This window comes from Grammomys surdaster, unplaced genomic scaffold (assembly GCF_004785775.1).
Source record: "Grammomys surdaster isolate TR1022 unplaced genomic scaffold, NIH_TR_1.0 149, whole genome shotgun sequence".
Taxonomy (NCBI): Eukaryota; Metazoa; Chordata; class Mammalia; order Rodentia; family Muridae; genus Grammomys; species Grammomys surdaster.
The window spans coordinates 7,790,977-7,808,048 of NW_021604607.1; the positions used below are offsets into that span (position 1 = coordinate 7,790,977).

At 42.3% G+C, this 17,072-nt stretch overlaps 1 protein-coding gene across 1 annotated transcript in view; it reads left to right on the forward strand.

The window, feature by feature from the left end:
* The first annotated feature begins 3,344 nt into the window (after nucleotides 1–3,344).
* Nucleotides 3,345–17,072, forward strand: part of Srbd1 (S1 RNA binding domain 1) — a 169,336-nt gene continuing 155,608 nt past the window's right edge. Inside the window, exons 1-4 of the mRNA XM_028765111.1 lie at nucleotides 3,345–3,424; nucleotides 6,662–6,836; nucleotides 9,312–9,680; nucleotides 15,903–16,069. Of these exons, the coding sequence (XP_028620944.1) occupies nucleotides 3,345–3,424; nucleotides 6,662–6,836; nucleotides 9,312–9,680; nucleotides 15,903–16,069 (791 nt within the window). The remainder of the gene's footprint in view (nucleotides 3,425–6,661; nucleotides 6,837–9,311; nucleotides 9,681–15,902; nucleotides 16,070–17,072) is intronic.

Genomic DNA, 17,072 nt, shown 5'->3' on the forward strand with positions numbered 1-17,072 from the left:
CGTCTCGGCCCCGGTATTTATGAGTGCTCGTTTGGGAAAGAACATTTTTAAAAATGAAGTTTCTCTACCTTTTAGTATAAGTGGTCTATTACACAGTCTACACCTGGAGAATCTCATAACTGTCACCTAGCGCGTTCTTTGATTGAACCAGCTGTTAGCTCATGGTAGACGTGAGGAAGCCAGGGGTACCTTGTTTTTATACCCCAAAGAGTCGAGCCTGAGGGGAAGAATCACTGTCAATCGTGGCGCTCGAAATCACGCGCCTTCAAAAGTGCCCTGGGCACAGGAGGCGCTCCAGCAGTGGACGAACAGGATAGATGAGAACTCTAAGCAACTTTCCTCAATCTTCCCACATGGCAGCTTGTCGTTAATAGATGCGAAGTAAGAAACAGGGATGGTTTTGATACTTGTGGCTCTTAGTTTTAGGACTTTGCCTTATCCCTCTACAGTTTGAGTAAACCATTACATCCCATTGAGTCTCAAGATTCTCGTTCATAAAATACATCAGGGCTTTCTCATAGCGAAGGCTGGCTGCTACTCTCCTGCTATATTGTTTGTTGTTGTTGTTTGTTTGTTTTCTTTTATCTCTTGAGGGTCTGCTGACATTTGAAGCGCCTTTTTTAATTCCCCCAGAGAAACATTTAGATGCCTCTTGAGTTGTCTCAATTTTCTCCTAGAACAGTGGTTCTCAACTGTGGGTTGAATAATCCTTTCACTGGAGTCAAATATCAGATATCCTACGTATCAGACATTTATGATTCATAACAGTAGCAAAATTACAGTTATGAAGCAGCAGCGAAAATATTTATATGGTTGGGGTCATCACAATGTGGTGATTAGGAGTCTTCAACATTAGGAAGGTTGAGAACTACTGCCCTAGAAGTTTAAATGCTGTTTCCCCTTTTTAAATATTGGTGTGTGTGTGTGTGTGTGTGTGTAAATGGTGTTTTCTTCCTAGTTTATAGTGCCTACTCAGTAACATCATAGCAACCTCTAAAAACGATTGTTTATTTTTGTAGTTTTCTGTTTGATGATTATGGACTTCAGTTGACTGAGATACCTTAAGTTGTACAGAGCCGGATCTTGGTCGGAGGTGGTCTGATCGTACTGTGTGTTGTAGATTGGGGTGATTAGAGTGGTTGTAAGGTGAGCATGGGAAGGTTGTTTGATGGGGAGCTTGACTCCTTCAGATTTTCTTTTCCCCACTGTTTCCTTTTTGTGGCAGGGCCTTAGGTAGCACAAGCCTCTTGTGCTCTGGGATTAAAGATGTGTGCCACCACACCCAGATTGTTTGTTTTTGAGACAAAGTCTGTTTGGTATACCAGGGTGACTTTGAACTCACCATGTAGCTGAGAGCAACCCTAAGCTCTTAATCCTTCTGCCTCCACCTCACAAATGCTGCCCTGCCACTTCTGGTTTCTAAGGTGCTAGGGATCAAACTCAGGATTCCATGCATGCCAGGCTAGCACTCTCCCAGCTGACCTGTATCTCTGCTCCTGACTGGTGACTGGGGTTTTAGCATTCAGTTTGATTGGGTTCTATGTATACAGTTGCATTTAATGTCTTCTAGTCTACTGACTCTGTTCTGAGAAATAAACCTCTAGACTTTTTGTGGGTTTGGTGCCTTGTAACATGTGGGATAGAGCACCTAGAAAGATCCTTTTGTGACAGAGTGTACCCAACCTGAGATCCCTCAACCTTGGTCCTAAAGATTTTAGTAGTCACTTTTGTTGTCCACCTGTCCTTTCTTTTCATTCATTTTGTTCATCTGCCTGTCCTTTCTTGTCTTTCCTAACTTAAAACAAAAATTAAGGAGACTGAGGATAAATTTACTTGCTTCTCAAATGCCCAAGTTACTGGCTTGGGACTTTAATTTTTACCTACATGTGTTAATTTTTTTACTGTGAGTTTTGAGTCATGGCTAGGGACAGCTGCATGTTCTCCTCTTATTCAACATTCTGAAGACGGTGCACCTTTGCTTTCTATAGAACTTCTAAAATTTTGTTTTGTGTAGTTTAAATCTTACTTAGAACATGGTTTGCTCTGAGGCAGGCCTTGGGGGTTAAATCACTTGCTTTCCTTTAGAGGAGTAGCTAATTGTCTCTCTCCCTTTTACAGAATGAAGGCAAGTTCTTCTCTGACCTGGTTTGAGTTGGCACTGTGTCAAACACACCAACTTCTTATCTATTTGCTAATGTATCTCTATATAGGATCTTACTATGTAGACCAACCTGGCTGGAACTCTTAGAGACCCTCCTGCTACTCCCTCCCTAATGTTAGCATTAAAGAAAGGTGTGCCACACTCCTGTTCAGCCCTCTTTTTACATTTTATTTTTATTATGGTAAACTGTTGTAGAAAATCATATTTTCCTGTTCCCATAACTTTAGGAATTCCTAATAGAGGGTGAAGAGAGAGTACCTGTCTTGTCTGCTGCTAAGAAACTGTTCTGCTGGCCTCTGTTTCCTTCTAAACATGCTTTCCCCCAGTTTTGCACTCACAGGACAGGGATACTGGGAAATCAGGCTCCTCTTTGTGACAACTGTCTTAGTGTTTCTCTGAGGTGTTACCTCCTCCTCTTATAAGTGTGTTAGAACCAAGGTTTACAATTTCCTCTGCTCCTGAGACTTATTCCAGACATGCCAATCTAATGCATTTTTTTATTGGTTTGGCAAATATTCTTTAGGTAATAAATGTTATCATTTTAGGTAAATTTATTTACTTACTGTATTATGTGATTCCTCTTGTCATTTGTCGTAATTTTTTTAAGTGCTGAGCCTTTGAATATGGTAAATATGTTTAACGACATAGTGGCTAATCATATTGCAAGAAGATGTTTGATTTGCTTTAGGTATATAAATTATTCCTAAAAAACTACTTACTAAACCGATTGGCATTTGATTGACTCCTATCTTTGTGAAGACATTTCTACTTTAATGTTATGAGAAGATATGAAAGAGAAAAAATATTTCTTATATTTGAGAAATAGTACAATAGATGACTTTATAATTTGTTGACTGGCAGGATCACTATAAATAATACTTGCAGAATACTCTAACCTTTAGTTCTAAAGCAAACTTATCGCCCTGGAGGATCTTGTCTTTTTCAAGTGACAGTGTCATAAGGTATTTAAGACATTGGAAGGCCCTGGGTCCTCTTCTGATCAGCAGACTATATCCTCTGGGGAGCCAGTGTTTGGGCTTGCGAATATTTTTCTCTCTCTATGGCGTTTGTGACAGCAAAGCTTTGAAATGTTAGTTTTGAATGGAGAATCATTTTGTAGCCAGATGAAGTGATAAAACTATTCATGTCCTGCTGACTTGGCTTTGTGTTACATTTCTTCCAGATGCCCTCATTGCGCAGAAGAACAAAAATAGAGGCTGAGAATGCAGAACCCAAAGACGAGTGTTCTTTCTTCTCTGAGTTGTAAGCATATTAGTATAATATGTTGTCGGGGGAATGGTGACTATTTTAAGAGTAATGTGGTCTGTCCCTTAGAAACTTAAGTCATTTGGATCGATGAAATGTGTCTCCTTGTCATTTCTCTATATAAGAACTCTCTGTTATACTTGTGCCGTGATCTGGGAGAGAGAAAGCAGCTAATGGATTATGTAATGTTTACCTTGCACAGGTGAGAGTAAGCAAACTGTTGTTTACACTGCTTTAGAGCAGAGCTCTTTCTTTTTAATGATTTTTTTTTTCATTTCATTTCATTGATGTTTTGTCTTAATGTCTGTGTGAGTGTGTTGGAACTTGAGTTACAGATGGTTGTGAGCTGCCATATTGGTGCTGGGAATTGAACCCAGGTCCTCTGGAAGAGCAGCCGGTGTTCTTACCTGCTGAGCCATCTCTACAGCCCCTAGAGTAGCTCTTAACTCATACATACTGCTATTGTGTGTAGGGTCACCTTTTGTTTTGGGGGCTGCCTGATGCTTTATAGGACATTTAGTGGCATCTGTGGCCTCTACTAAATGTGGCAATAGTGCTTGATGTGACAATCAAAAATGTCTTTAGACATTGCCAAATGTCCCAGGGGCTCAAAATTATCCTCAGTTGAAACTTTGTGCTATAGAGTACCATATTACATATGCCTCTGACATTTATTCAAAAAACCAAGTGATTAATTTTAGTCCATAATAGTAGTATAAGATAAAATCACAGCAGGTCAGGGATTAGGGAGTGTGCTGTATGGTTGTGGTAGAGGAGCGTTTTGGATAGAGCAGTCACAGTGTTCTTTGCCAAGAGATCCATTTGAGAGTTGCTAGTTGCTGTAGTTTGGATAATTGTCCTGAAAAGAGCATTACCATGGTAGTGCTTTTTGGAGGTGGTGGGAGGATGTTTAAGAGTTGGGGGCTGGTCTAAGGCTCTTAGGTCACTGCAGGCAAGCCCTCCAAGAGAATTGTAGCACCCTGGCCTGTCTTCTCTTTGTTCCTGCCTCAAGATGTGAATGTGTTTCAGCACAAACTCCTGCCTTTGCCACCTTCTGTCTTCATCAGAAGCTCAAGCCAATGGAGCCAACTTATTTTGGAACCGAACCTCTAAGATAGATAAGCCATTTATTAAATTAAAATATGTCAGTGTATGTCAGTATAGTGACCGAAAGGTCACAAATAAGAACTTAGATTACTTTACAAATAAAAAAACCCAACAATACACAGACCCGGAGGCAGCAGTGAATTGTGTTTGGGGAGTAGCAAGAGCAGCAGGGCCAGATTGGAGCCAGAATGTCAGAGTGACTGGAAATAAGACTGGAATTGGTGGGACCTCAGACTCTATGAGGAAGTGCTTGAGCTTCATTAGAAGTAAGTTGGGAAGCCACTGGAGTGGTGTGGACAGTGATCTGACCTGATCTGGCTTATATCTGTAAAATAACCTTTATGGTTTCTTGGTGTGACTCAAGTGTGAGGTGAAGGAGAGAGGTTGGTGTAGGAGAACGGTGAGAACCAGTCCAGTTTGAATAGGTTACTGAGGGTAGAGTAGGAAGGATGTGGTGGTGCTTATGGGCTTTCTGTAGACCAGAGGAATAGACAGGAGCTGTAGAACCAAGAGGTCTGTTTTGTCATTGTCAAGTTGGTGGTGATTGCTAGACATCTAGCTGAACACAGATCTGCACATGTAAAGTGGAGACTTACAGGGTAAGACATGAACTAGAGAGAGTCCTGAGGACTAAGACTCTGGGGATGTCAACAGTTTGAGGTTGGGGAGAGAAGGAGGTCAAGAGGATTCAAGAGAGGCATATGGAAGATGCACTGTATAGGATGAGTGCCAGGCACTGCTGATGCTTTCCTGGGATGGGGGAATGAGCCACTTCCTGTGTGACAGGTGATTTCAGGTGCTTTCATTATTATGGAAAACAAAACAAAACCCTGTACTTTTTAGCAACATACCCATGTAAACTACAGTTACTTAGCTGTCCTGCTGGATGGGTGATTAGACAGTTGGGTAGGAAATTGTCCTGTTCAGTTGACAGTAGGAGGGGACCCTAAGTTCCTCTATCTTCTCCTTGCCTTTTCCTTTATCCCCTTCCCCTTCTTTCTTCTTCCACTTTTATCTTTCCCTTTTCTCCCCTTTCCTTTATTCTCTTTCCTTCCCCTTCTCTGCATGCATGCATGTGTGTGTGTGTGTGTGTGTGTGTGTGTGTGTGTGTGCATGTGTGTGCACGCGCACAAGCGCATGTGTATATGTAGGGTAGGGGTAAACATGGTCAGAACTTGTGATCCTCCTGCCCTCAGACTCCCAAGTACTCCAAGGAATATCTGGTAGAACACAGGTTTTTAGATTATAGTTCCCTTTGAATCACTGTTTTAGTGATTTTGATTTGATTTTGTTTTGCTTAGTCTCAGGCTGCTTACCAACCTCTGAAAAGAACTCTTTGATGCTGTCTGTGGTTTGTCCCGCCATCATTATGTTTTCTTGGAACATAATTTAGCTGAAAAATCATCCAGTCTGTTTCTTGCCTCTCGGCAGAACTGAAACCATTCAGAAACTCAGACAGTCTCATTGATTAAACTCAGGTCCTTTTTCCCACGTACTGACCTCCTTAGGGAAGAGAAATAGAGTGAACCAGATGGGCTGGAGGGCTGTGCTTTCTCTGCTCATGAAGTGAGTTTGATTCTTGGTTAGAAAAGCAGTGTAGCTTTTCAGTCTATTCAGGGCACAGATCTATGTGAAAGGAAAAGGAGGTCAATAAAATAACTGAGGGTCTTGGTGCTGACTTTTTTTTATGCAGTGTGAGGTATTTAAAAAGCTCTTTTTCAGTCCTTTTATTTGTTTAAATAACTTAGTACATTTTAAATGGAGTTGATTGGCATTTAGGAACTTAAGTGCTTTTTAAGACTGAAATGCTCACAATGGTGTGACATGACCCAGTAAGTTACTTAAGGTAATGATCGATTTTCTGTGTCATGACAGTGTGTATTATGCTTGTCAGGTCAGGGAAAAGAGAGTAGACCTGTGAATAGTGTGTGTGGTAGGGAGAAGGCACTTCTTTGGGTCCCCGATCACCTGTTCAATTCTTAGTACTAATTGTTTATAGCCTGTGGTCCTATCACTCCATTTTGTATTACACATTTCCAGCTATTTATGAAACATGTGTCTCTTTTTACCTTTGTCATCTAGTTTCATTCATTATTCCTGTAAGTTCTTCTGTCAATTCACTTCTAGGTCATCTGGCTCTGAAGAAGATAACAAGGAAGATAGCATTTGGGAACCTCAGAAGAAAGTCACCAGAAGACAGTTGGCTTCCAAGGGATCCAAACGGAAGCAGGGGCCTAGGGTGAAGAAGAGCTCCCAACAGGTGGATGACATATCAAAAGATGTGGCTGTTAAGGAGGAGTTGGTAGGTTGTGTTGCTCTCTAGATGTGGGGAAGGCCCAGTGTTTTCCACATCGGACAACTGTTTCTTTCTCCTTACACTGAGTAGGACAGAACATGTAAATGACACAAACTTGAAGGCACTGGTATCCCCGTCACAGTCTCAGGAATACATAACTACTGCAGCAGCTGTTTCTTCAGTTACTTCTCTCTAACCTAACGAGGTGGGTTAGGTGTGGAAGTGGTGGTTTGGATGATGGTGTCAGCAAATATCTGTGTGTATTGTTAGCTAGGAGCACATTCAGCATTTCCCCCTGAAAATCTTGCAGGATGGGTCCAGCCACTGACAGTGCTGTAGTTACCATCCTGATTTTACAGATAAGAAAGCTGAGGCAGGGAGTGTTAAGTGACACTCCTGGAACACAGATAGTGAGTGATAGTGCTGGGCTTCCAAGTCAGCAGTTCGAGACCCAATAGACCTCTCAGGGGTACTTTATAAAAGTAAACCATGCTTGCAAGAGTGATTTGTATACACAGAGTGCTGGTTTAATAATTCATACTTAGAAGCAGTCATCATGAGCACTTGAAGCTCTTACGGGCAGCACTTTTCTTCTTGGAGGCCGAAGCAGGAAATTAAATAGTTAGAAACTTGCTTGATGAGCATGGGCTGAGAATAGGAATTAGACAAATGAATTTGGGTTTATTGATTGCCTCCTGTGGTCTTGGCTGTGATCATCACAGTGACACTTGCAGGTTATAATTGTGTGGAGTTAAGGTAGGCTGAAGCAGCTATCTCCCAGCAGGCTCTCTTGTCACTGGGGCTGAAACACTCAGTCTATTTGTTGATTTTCCTTTGCCTCATTATAGGTAGAAGAATGCTGATCATACTTGGTCTTTTGTGGATTCCTTTCCTGTCTCTTCGACAGCTTCCTTTACGATGGACACATTCCTCAGTTATGCCAGTTCATTTGATTGAGTTGTGAATTGTAGACTCAGCCATTGTATCTTCTTGTCTCTGCTTGGATCCATTATGTTTGGGTGCAGGTGTATGCTTAGAGGCTGTTACTGTGCATTTCAGGTACATGTGTGGTAGTTGGTGTTGAGCTAGAAGGGTCCTTACTGTGAGCTCCAGTGCTCATCCTCACTCATTCTGGAAACTGAAACATTGACTGAAACATTGTTGGGAACTGTGTTTATGGCATCTGTGTCACTTGAGTGAGGGACAAGCCAGCCTATGACTGTAAACTTCTCAGGGCAGCTCTTTGCATTATTGCCACTATGCCGAGATGAGTGTCAGGTAAAGTGACATTGGTAAAGAGCAGAGATTGCTTCCTGGGTACTTGTGTAGGCTCCTCTCAAAGAAAAGGATGCTAGCATGGTGCCATACACCTGTTATCCTAGCACTTGGGAAGCTGAGGTAGGAGAATTGCTCTGAGTTCAAAGTTAGTCTGGGCTCCATAATGAGTTCTAGGTAGCCAGTGCTATAGCGTGAGATCCAATCTCAAAAAGCAGAATGAAAGAAAACTTCTTGCCTTTGGCTTCTGTTGCTGTTTCCAGTCCTCTGCCTCCTGTCTGAGCAGGTGGTAGTGTAGCCTTCTGAATTTCACAAGTGTGTGGGTGCTTTTCTTCTCCCTCTAATTGGTTGGCTTTGGTGTTTATATTTGTTTATCAATTTCTGAATTTATTTAAACAAGTCAGTTTATTTATATTCTTAAGTCAGGACTCATGTGACTGAGGGTGGCCTGACTTTCTAGCCCTCTTGCCCCCACCTTCCAAGTTCTGGGATTACAGGCGTGAGTCACCATGCCTGGCTACCATGAGGTGCTGGGGACCAGACCAGGGCTTTGCACCTGCTAAGCGTGTGTGCTGGGCAAGCCCACTCTCTTAATTATGCTGCATCTCCAGCCATGGCTATAGCTTAATCTTGTTTTTCTGGCTCACGTTGATGCATCATTTGCTTCATTTTGTGAAATTAAACTTTATTTATAAGTCATCCATATGCAATTATAAGACACATCAGGAGGAATTCCAGGTACCTTTTGTTTAGTTTTCTCCAATGGTAAGATTGTAGTGTCTCATGTAAGTATAGTAAAATATAGTTTTCAGGATATGAACATTGGTAAAATCCTCTGTTCATTTGGAGTGCTCTGGCTTTCCATGTGTTTATTTGTGTGTGGGTATTTGTATTCAGCACTGTGCAGTTTTATTACACGTGTGGCTTTGTGTGGCCATCACAAGGATCTCTGACATTGCCCTTGTTTACCCACATCTCCTTCCACCATCTCTGCTTCAGGCGAGCTCTGCTGTGCCAGGATAGTTATGGAAATATGCTCATATTGTGTGTAACTTTGGGATGGGGCTGTCTCAACATAGTTCCTTTGCGATTCATTCACGTTGTTGCATGTATTGATAATTTGTTCTTTTTCACTTCTGAGCAGCATATCAGGGCAGTTGGTTTCTAATTTTGTAATTCTCATGCTTTCTCTTTGTGACTTTATAGAACAGCCCAGTGGCTATTGTTGATGTTGATTTGGAAGAGAAAAATCACAAGTTGCGTACGACAAAGACTCTGAAAACTGCAGCAAAAAAGCAAAAAAACCCAGGCCAGACGGCTGTAAAAAGGTTGAAAGTTGATGAGGAAACCAGCCAAGCCAGCCCCTTTGAGGGTAGAGGCAGTAATGTGGAGACCCCCTCAACAAGCGTGTGTGGAGATGTGTGTAAGAAGGAGGAGATCGAGGACAACTTCACGTTTGAGCAGTCCCCGGTAAAGAGGATGAAGACTGAGTCACATCCTCAGGGGAGGCCCGCCAGGCTTCCCGGTGCCAGCGACGTGAAGGAGGAGGTGGAGATGAACTGGGACATGGTGCAGGTGAGTGCTCTCTGGCTCACCAGGGGATGCTCTGACCATGTTGAAGTTTCAGTTAGCCAGTGATTTCTCCAATCAAGCTTTGGCAACTGTTTCTTTTTTTGTCTGTACTATTTGTAGTCTGACTTATCATCATCAACCTGCTGGTGTGAGCTGTCTCCTCCATCAAGAAAGGTGGTTGTTTCTGTACATCACAGTGTAGATATTTCACACCAGAAGATGGGCTCAATGCTACAGTTTAATTTTGAGTTCGGATTATATTTCTCCATAAAAGCAGTATACATGATTAGGTCATTGGCTGTTTGTGCATCAGGTATATTAGGAACAAGACCCAGGAGTGTTTCGAAGACAAATTCTTTAAGAATTCTAACTTGATGATCTTTCCTAGCTTTCCTTTTCTTTCCCTCTGCCCACCTACCTTTTTCACTGCCTTAGGGTATGATAGAGGAGACTAGAAGGCTGGTCATGAGCAGTGAGCCTTAACCTTGTGTGCTCCAACACGTTCTGGGCCATTTCAGGCTACATGGGTGTGGCCTTCCACCTTATTTGTCCTATCCTTTGTTATAAGTCACTGCTGTAGAGCCCAGGACTTCTAGGGGTTCTAAGACTGGGGCTTGTAACATCTTTGTTGTTCAGAGGGTCCTGTTTTGGGTCATGCTGCTTTGTTTGTTACCTACAGCTTGTTATCAGTAGTTTTGAGTCATTATGTTTCTTCTCGTTGGCATACTAAGGAATCTAGAATGCTGTCTTATAGCTCTCTCTCTCTCTCTTTTTTTTTTTTTTTAAATGCAGAGAGTCATTGAGAAACAGTGTAAATTGTAGTGAGAGTTCTGGAATTTTGGTTTCTTTAAAAAACACAGGAATGTTATAAGACTTTGTTTTTGGGTTAATCCCAGGTGTGGGATGGGGCTCCCGCAGATTGTCTGCAGCAGCTGACTGTAACTTGTCTCGTGCACTAGCCAAGGCATGGTTTTGCCAACTGTAAATAATTTCTGCAATCATGTGACATTTGGAATTCTGGGAACTTTTCAGGGAGTATATAAATGCTAGATCCCTGCTAGGTGAGGTTGGGTTTTGGTCGTTTAGAGAGGTTGGTTGTGCTTTGTTGTTAGCAGTCCTGTTCAAAGAAGAAACAAAGGAAAGAAAATAGATTCAGGGATCTCTCTCTCCTCCTCTCCCCCCAATCCTTCTTTCTCTCCCATCACTAGTGATAGAGGGTAAAACTGCAGTGGGAAATGGGGTGATAAAAAGAAGAACCCGCAAAGTACAAAGACCATCCACAGTAAATGGCTATCTAAGTCTTCCTTTGCTTTATTCATTCAGATCTAGAAGGCAGTGCTTTCATAGAACAGGCAGGTCATAAACTACCGACAGGGAAGTCACTCTCAAGACTCTAACCTTCATCCTTGGTCCAGAGCTACAAGGCAGTGGGCGTGCCCACTCTCTTGCTCTGCCCTTTGTTAGTGCTGCTAGCTTAACATTACCAAGGTAGGTACCTCTGGCAACTGGCAGTTTACAGGAGGAAAGAGAGGAGGGTTTCAAAGTCTTTGAAACCTTCTGAGCTTCCAGACATGACGAGTCTTTTACTGTGAAGGGCTGCCTCCTCCAGACACTTTGCTTTATGTTCTACCCTCCTCTCTTTGTCATGGGAGAAGAGAGGAATAAAGCCCAACCCTGTTGAAGTAATTAATTAAAACGGTCTCTGGTGATGTGACCATGTAACTGCGGTGGCTCTGCTTAGCCCAGCCGCCATGTTTCTTGGCCGGAGCGCAGCTAGAAATGGCCAACTGGAAACACCAGCCCTGCCACCCACGAGACATCAGTGTGGGAGATGGCTCTGCCAATCTTCCATGCTGTCTCCGCAAGGCTGGGCATTGCCCAGACCATCTTGCCATCCACACGGGCCAGGTAGAAAAAAGTGAGTGCTTAAAGATTAATCAAAGGCTTTATATGTTTGGTAATGCTCAATAACAACATGTCCATACAAAGAGAGTTGTTTCCCAATTAGCTAACTTAAATAAAAGTTGTTCCCCACGAGTGCTCTCCATACCTGCGTGGCTCTCCATTGCTCCTACATCTCTGCCCTCTCTCGCTCCTTTTTCCTCTTCCTCTCCTAACTCCTCCCACCTTAGCTCCTCCTACACAACCCTAGCTGGTTTTCTCCAGATTACAAGGGATACAAGGGAAAAAAACTTTTTAAAAATAGTGTTACATTTGTTTAGCCTGTTTGTGTGTGTGTGGGGGGGAGTGGGCAGGGGAGGTTCTGTGGTTGTGTAAGCCAGGGTTGAGCTTTAGGTGAGAGCAAGTTTCCTTAAGGTAGACAAGAGACAGCTGTGAAGAATGTAAGGTTATGAATCTTGGGATGCCTGGGCTCATAGGCGTTTACAGGTCTGTACCTGCTGAAAGGTAATACTGTTTGCTGTTCATTTACAGTTGACTCTAGGACCTAGGCTCCATAGCACACACATTAATGTCTTTATCTGTTATGGTTCATTTGAAGAAATAAATGGGTAATCTAAAAATATAATCAGGAGAGTAGATAGAAGCATTCTTGTTTTCCTAGTAACACATCCAGTTCTCTTTACAAATTTCTGACAGCTACTTCAGTATAGAATCCTATAGGTTGGATCCTTCCTATGGCCCTGCTAACCTCCATGCCTTGGTCTTCTGTTCTTCTGTTGAGGTTAGCTTTTCAGGGATCTCACCATCTTGTGTGAAGAGGGCAAACTGCATAGCCACGATTGATTAGTGTTTAGTCTTTACCTACGAACATAGTTTGTGTGTAATTCCTGACCAATGACTGAGGACCACTCTCTTGAGCGGAAGAAATGTACCCATTTTCATCTGTCTCCCAACTGTGAACATATGGTTGCTATGGGAAGTTTGTCTTTGTTAACACCCCTGATGTCCCATGTAATTATGTTAGTAAGAACTGAAAAGTGAGTAGCACAGTCAGTTGGGATTAAACCATGCCAAAGTTGTGATTGCTGTGATATGGTTTCTTTATTTTAAGGGTGAGCCTGGGCAGGTGCAGTGGCTCTGTGGGTCTTAAAATCTTTCTAAATTAGGGAGAAAAGCAAGCAGAGCCTTTTTGTTAGCTCTTTCCCTTTGTTTCGAGAGACAGTAAGAGACGATGTAGGATGTAGGTAAGTAGCTGTGCCTGGGGAAGGCAGCAATTGGAACAAAGTGGAAAGGGAGCCAGTGTCTGAGCTAGCAGCCTCACTGCCACTCTGCACTGTTTAGATGCAGCCTGTTTGCTCTGGGAAACCTTAACTAGATTAAAACTGTTTTTTTTTTTCTTTTCCTCCTTCTCTTCTTCCTCCTCCTGCTCCTCCTCTTGTCTTCCTCCTCCTCCTCCTCTTCCTCTTCTTCTTCCTTCTCCTCTTCCTCCTCCTCCTTCTTTTTCTCCCCACCTGGTTGGTAGAGTTTGCTAGAGGCTTTAAGCCATCAGCCAACTGTGATGTATTTCATACGTATATGCAATTGCCCAGGAGGTTCAAAAGTGTAATCAAACAACTTCTGGGCTGTGAGTGAACAACAGTATCCCCCTTCAGACTCCTTTCAATCCTCCCTTTCCTCTTTTGTAACCTCTTTTCTGATTTCTAGCAGTGTATATTAATTGTTCCCACTCCTGTCTTTACATTTACATAAGTGTTTTATGTGACATAGTGACATAATCAACTCTTTGGGTCAGGTGGTAAACAGAATCAGCAACTTTTCAAAAGGGAGCTGTTCAAGTGGCTGGCTTGGGAATGATTCTGACTGAATAGAAAATTCTCTTATTTTTATTCATTAATGAGTCATTGAACTTGAGGTTAGCTCTTTAAAGTGCAGATGCTGCTGGGTGATTAGAGTTGCAGTGGATTTGCTGATGCCCAGATGTTTTCTTTCTCCCTGAATAGAGGGGAGTTTCCCATGTAAGAGATCTCGGGGCACTGGGGACAAGAAGGCATCTTTCTGGATGTTTCCAACAGCTAGAGGGCAGCATGAAAGCACTGTGCCCAGAAAAGAGGAGACAATTTAAGTACTTTGTACTTTTGCCTGATAAATCTTTTGCTTTGCTTAGAAATTGAATTTTTGAGGGGGTAATATGGCTAGTGGAACTAGAGATAGTCTACTTCTTGAGCTCAAGTTTTTGTGTGTATAAAATGAGAATAATGTTAGCTTCTATCTCACGTAATTTAAATGAGTCAATGCTGAGCATGATAAGCCTTTTACATGTGTTATCATAAAGTTAAAAAACTCTACATTAAAATTGCTATGGAATTTCTCCCTGGGTCCCCTCCCTCTCTCTGTAGTTCTTTCTTACTTTCCCTTAGTAAATATATATCTGCTTTACTTAAGTAAATGAATAAGTAAATGTGTAAATAAATAAGTAATTGATGTGAATACTGTGATAGTAAAGACCTCAATTTTCCTGCTCTGCCTGTCTACGTCCTTTAGGGTTGCTCTCTACTGTTTTGTTGTATTTGCCTTTTTCCCTAAGACAGGGAGGCCAGGCCTTACGTAGAGTTTTTGGGTCAGTGTATGTTATGTGGGGCCTAATAACATGCAGTTTTGTCAAGGCCGTAGCTGATGCTTATGCTGTTGCTCTGAGGACCACAGACTGAACTACCGGCATAGCCCACAGAGCTCTGAAAGTTAGCATATGCAAGTTGATTCAGCAGCAGGACTGGAGCAACGGGAGGTCAGGTTTTGACTGGCTTCTTTCCCAGTTAGCTTTTTGGAAAGAAGGTTTGTATTTTATTTATTGATTTATCTGTGCTACTGAGAATTACACCCAGGGCCTTATATAGACTAAGCAAACACTTTACTACTTTACCACTGAGCTGTTCCTCATTCCTGGGACTTTTTTTTTTTTTTTTAAATGTCTTGATCATCACCGGATTAGCATAGCTTAAGATGTCTTTTGAGTTAGGGTCTAAGAAAACCGTCATGTTCAACAATGAAGACTGGCAGGCAGCTCATGGCTAAAGGATGTGGTGAGCTTCAGAGAATAATTGAGAAAGCCTGGATTATCAAGGAAAAATGGTTAGAGTGGGGGCAGTATGCCTAGGGTTTGAGAAAAAGACATAGAAAGAAAGGAAAAGTTATGCTTTCAGAACTGGAAAAATGCTTAGCAGGGAGGTCTGCAAGTTAGTACATCAGGATCGGAGCTTTGAAGATGGGCAAGTATGTTGTCTTATTAAGGAGATAATTATTCCTCCATCTCTTTCCATGTTTCCAGGGAAATCAGCTTTTCTGGGGATTGGGGAGTGGATTCCTATCAGATGATTGACAGGGCGAGCTGAGTTAGCTCTCCATGGAAGAAATAACAGTGTGCAATGGTCGAATCCATAGAAGAAATGGCAGTATGCAGGGTCGAATCCATGGAAGAAACAACAGTATGCAATGGTCTAATTGTTTGAGGAGATGAGATCATATTTCCCAGGGCCAGAGGTATTCTGTTCTTTCAGCCAGGAGGCCTAACGAGGGAAAGTTGTGCCAGGTCAATGGGAGGTAGCTCCCCTGTCAACCATGAGGGAAGGGTCTGCCCTCAATGGCTTCCAATGCTGCTAACTTTTATTTAACTGTCTAACAGAGTTTGAATTCCAGGTGCCATGGGATATTAGTGATGGTTTTGACCAATTAAATTATATGATCAAAAAGTCTACATTTTGAAAACAATGTTTACAGTGCTCCTTATGAGACTGGAGCACCTTCAGGGAGAGCAGCTAAAGGCTCCCTCAGTGATGTAGGCTAGAATGAGGCTGTGCTGTGGGGATGGGAGAAAGGAAGAGAGTAAAGACATATTTTATAATTGGAGTTGACCAGAGTTAAGAATTGGAGGTGAATGGCTTTTCTAGTTTGAATTACTATTTGAATAGATAGCACATGAGGAGAGTGGAGGATGAGTAAGTTTGACAGAAACTTCACTTAACAGGGTTGAGATAACCACTAGTTTTCTGGGAGATTGTCCTAAATAATTGTCCATGGGTCTGGTGGTAATGTGGAGAAGAGCCAGGCCTAGAGAGAGTTTAGCTGTTTACAGCATCTGTTGTTTTGAAACAATTCTGATATTTTGGCCTGATTTTCAGTAATCAGTTGATGATGATAATTTTGGATAGGATCTTATTTCATAGCTCCGGCTGGCCTCAGACTCTTGGTAGTCCTCCTGTTTCAGCCTTCAAAGGGTTGGGATTACGGGCATCAGGATCTTGAATCGTTGTTTATCCTTCTTTGCAGGTTTTATCTGAGAGAACTAATATTGAACCTTGGGTTTGTGCCAACATTATCCGCCTCTTTAATGATGACAACACAATCCCCTTTGTTGTACGCTATCGAAAAGAGCTCATTAATAACCTTGATGCTGATTTCTTAAGAGAAGTTCGTCAAACCCTAGATGAGCTACGGTAAGAAACCTGAGCAGGGGGTGGATGTCATATAGGAGACAGACTGTGGGCTCTTACTGGAAACAAGGACACAAATGAGTAGCTGTTTGCACAGTTCTGGTGCTTTGTGTCTTCTCATTGCTGTCATCTGAATGCAGTCTTCTTCTGCCAGGAAGAGTCAGGTCTGTCTGCTGTGTCCCTCTGCTACATGCTTAGCCTGACCATGTATCTATAGGTCTTGACCATCTTTTCTTTTTTTTCCCCCCATTGAAAAGATTAGATATAATGGCAGAATCAGGATGGCCAACAGGAAACTAAAACTGTTGGTCTAAGCCTTCAACAGTGTCCTCTTACCACTCCACAGTCCACAAATGGAGAGTTCTTGCCAGTATAGCTGGTCTTCAACATACAGTGGAGTGACTTAGTTTTGCAGCTTCATGGTATTCAAACCATAAGCATTCAGTAGAAACTCTCCTTTGAATATTTTGAGTTTTATTTTTTATCCTGGGCAAGGAGGATGCTATATGACTCTTATGATACTGCTGCCAGTCAGCCATGTGATCATGAAGGCTATGATAACTGTATTGCTGGTGATTTTATCTTGATTTCTTCTTCTATTGCTATGATAAATGCTCCAACAAAAGCAACTTAAGGGAGAAAGGACTTATTTTGCTCCCAATTCCAGGTTATAGCCCATTACTGTAGGGAAATCAAAGCAGCAGAGACTTGAAGTAGACAGCCTTGGATTAATGTATACATGCTCCTCCTTAATACGTGTATGAGTGTATACATAGTCCTCCTTCATGCGGCCTGAATCAGTACCATTGCTGGGCAGATTTCGTAAATAAGAACAGGTGATGAGATCAGATGTCATGTGTGATGCGGACAGCAGGATTGCATACTCACAATGAAAAATAATTGTTGAAAACTAGAAGAACTGCTGTGCCTGCCCCTCCCTTGCTGTGCCTGTCCCTCCCCTGCTGTGCCTGCCCCTCCCCTGCTGTGCCTGCCCCTCCTCTGCTGT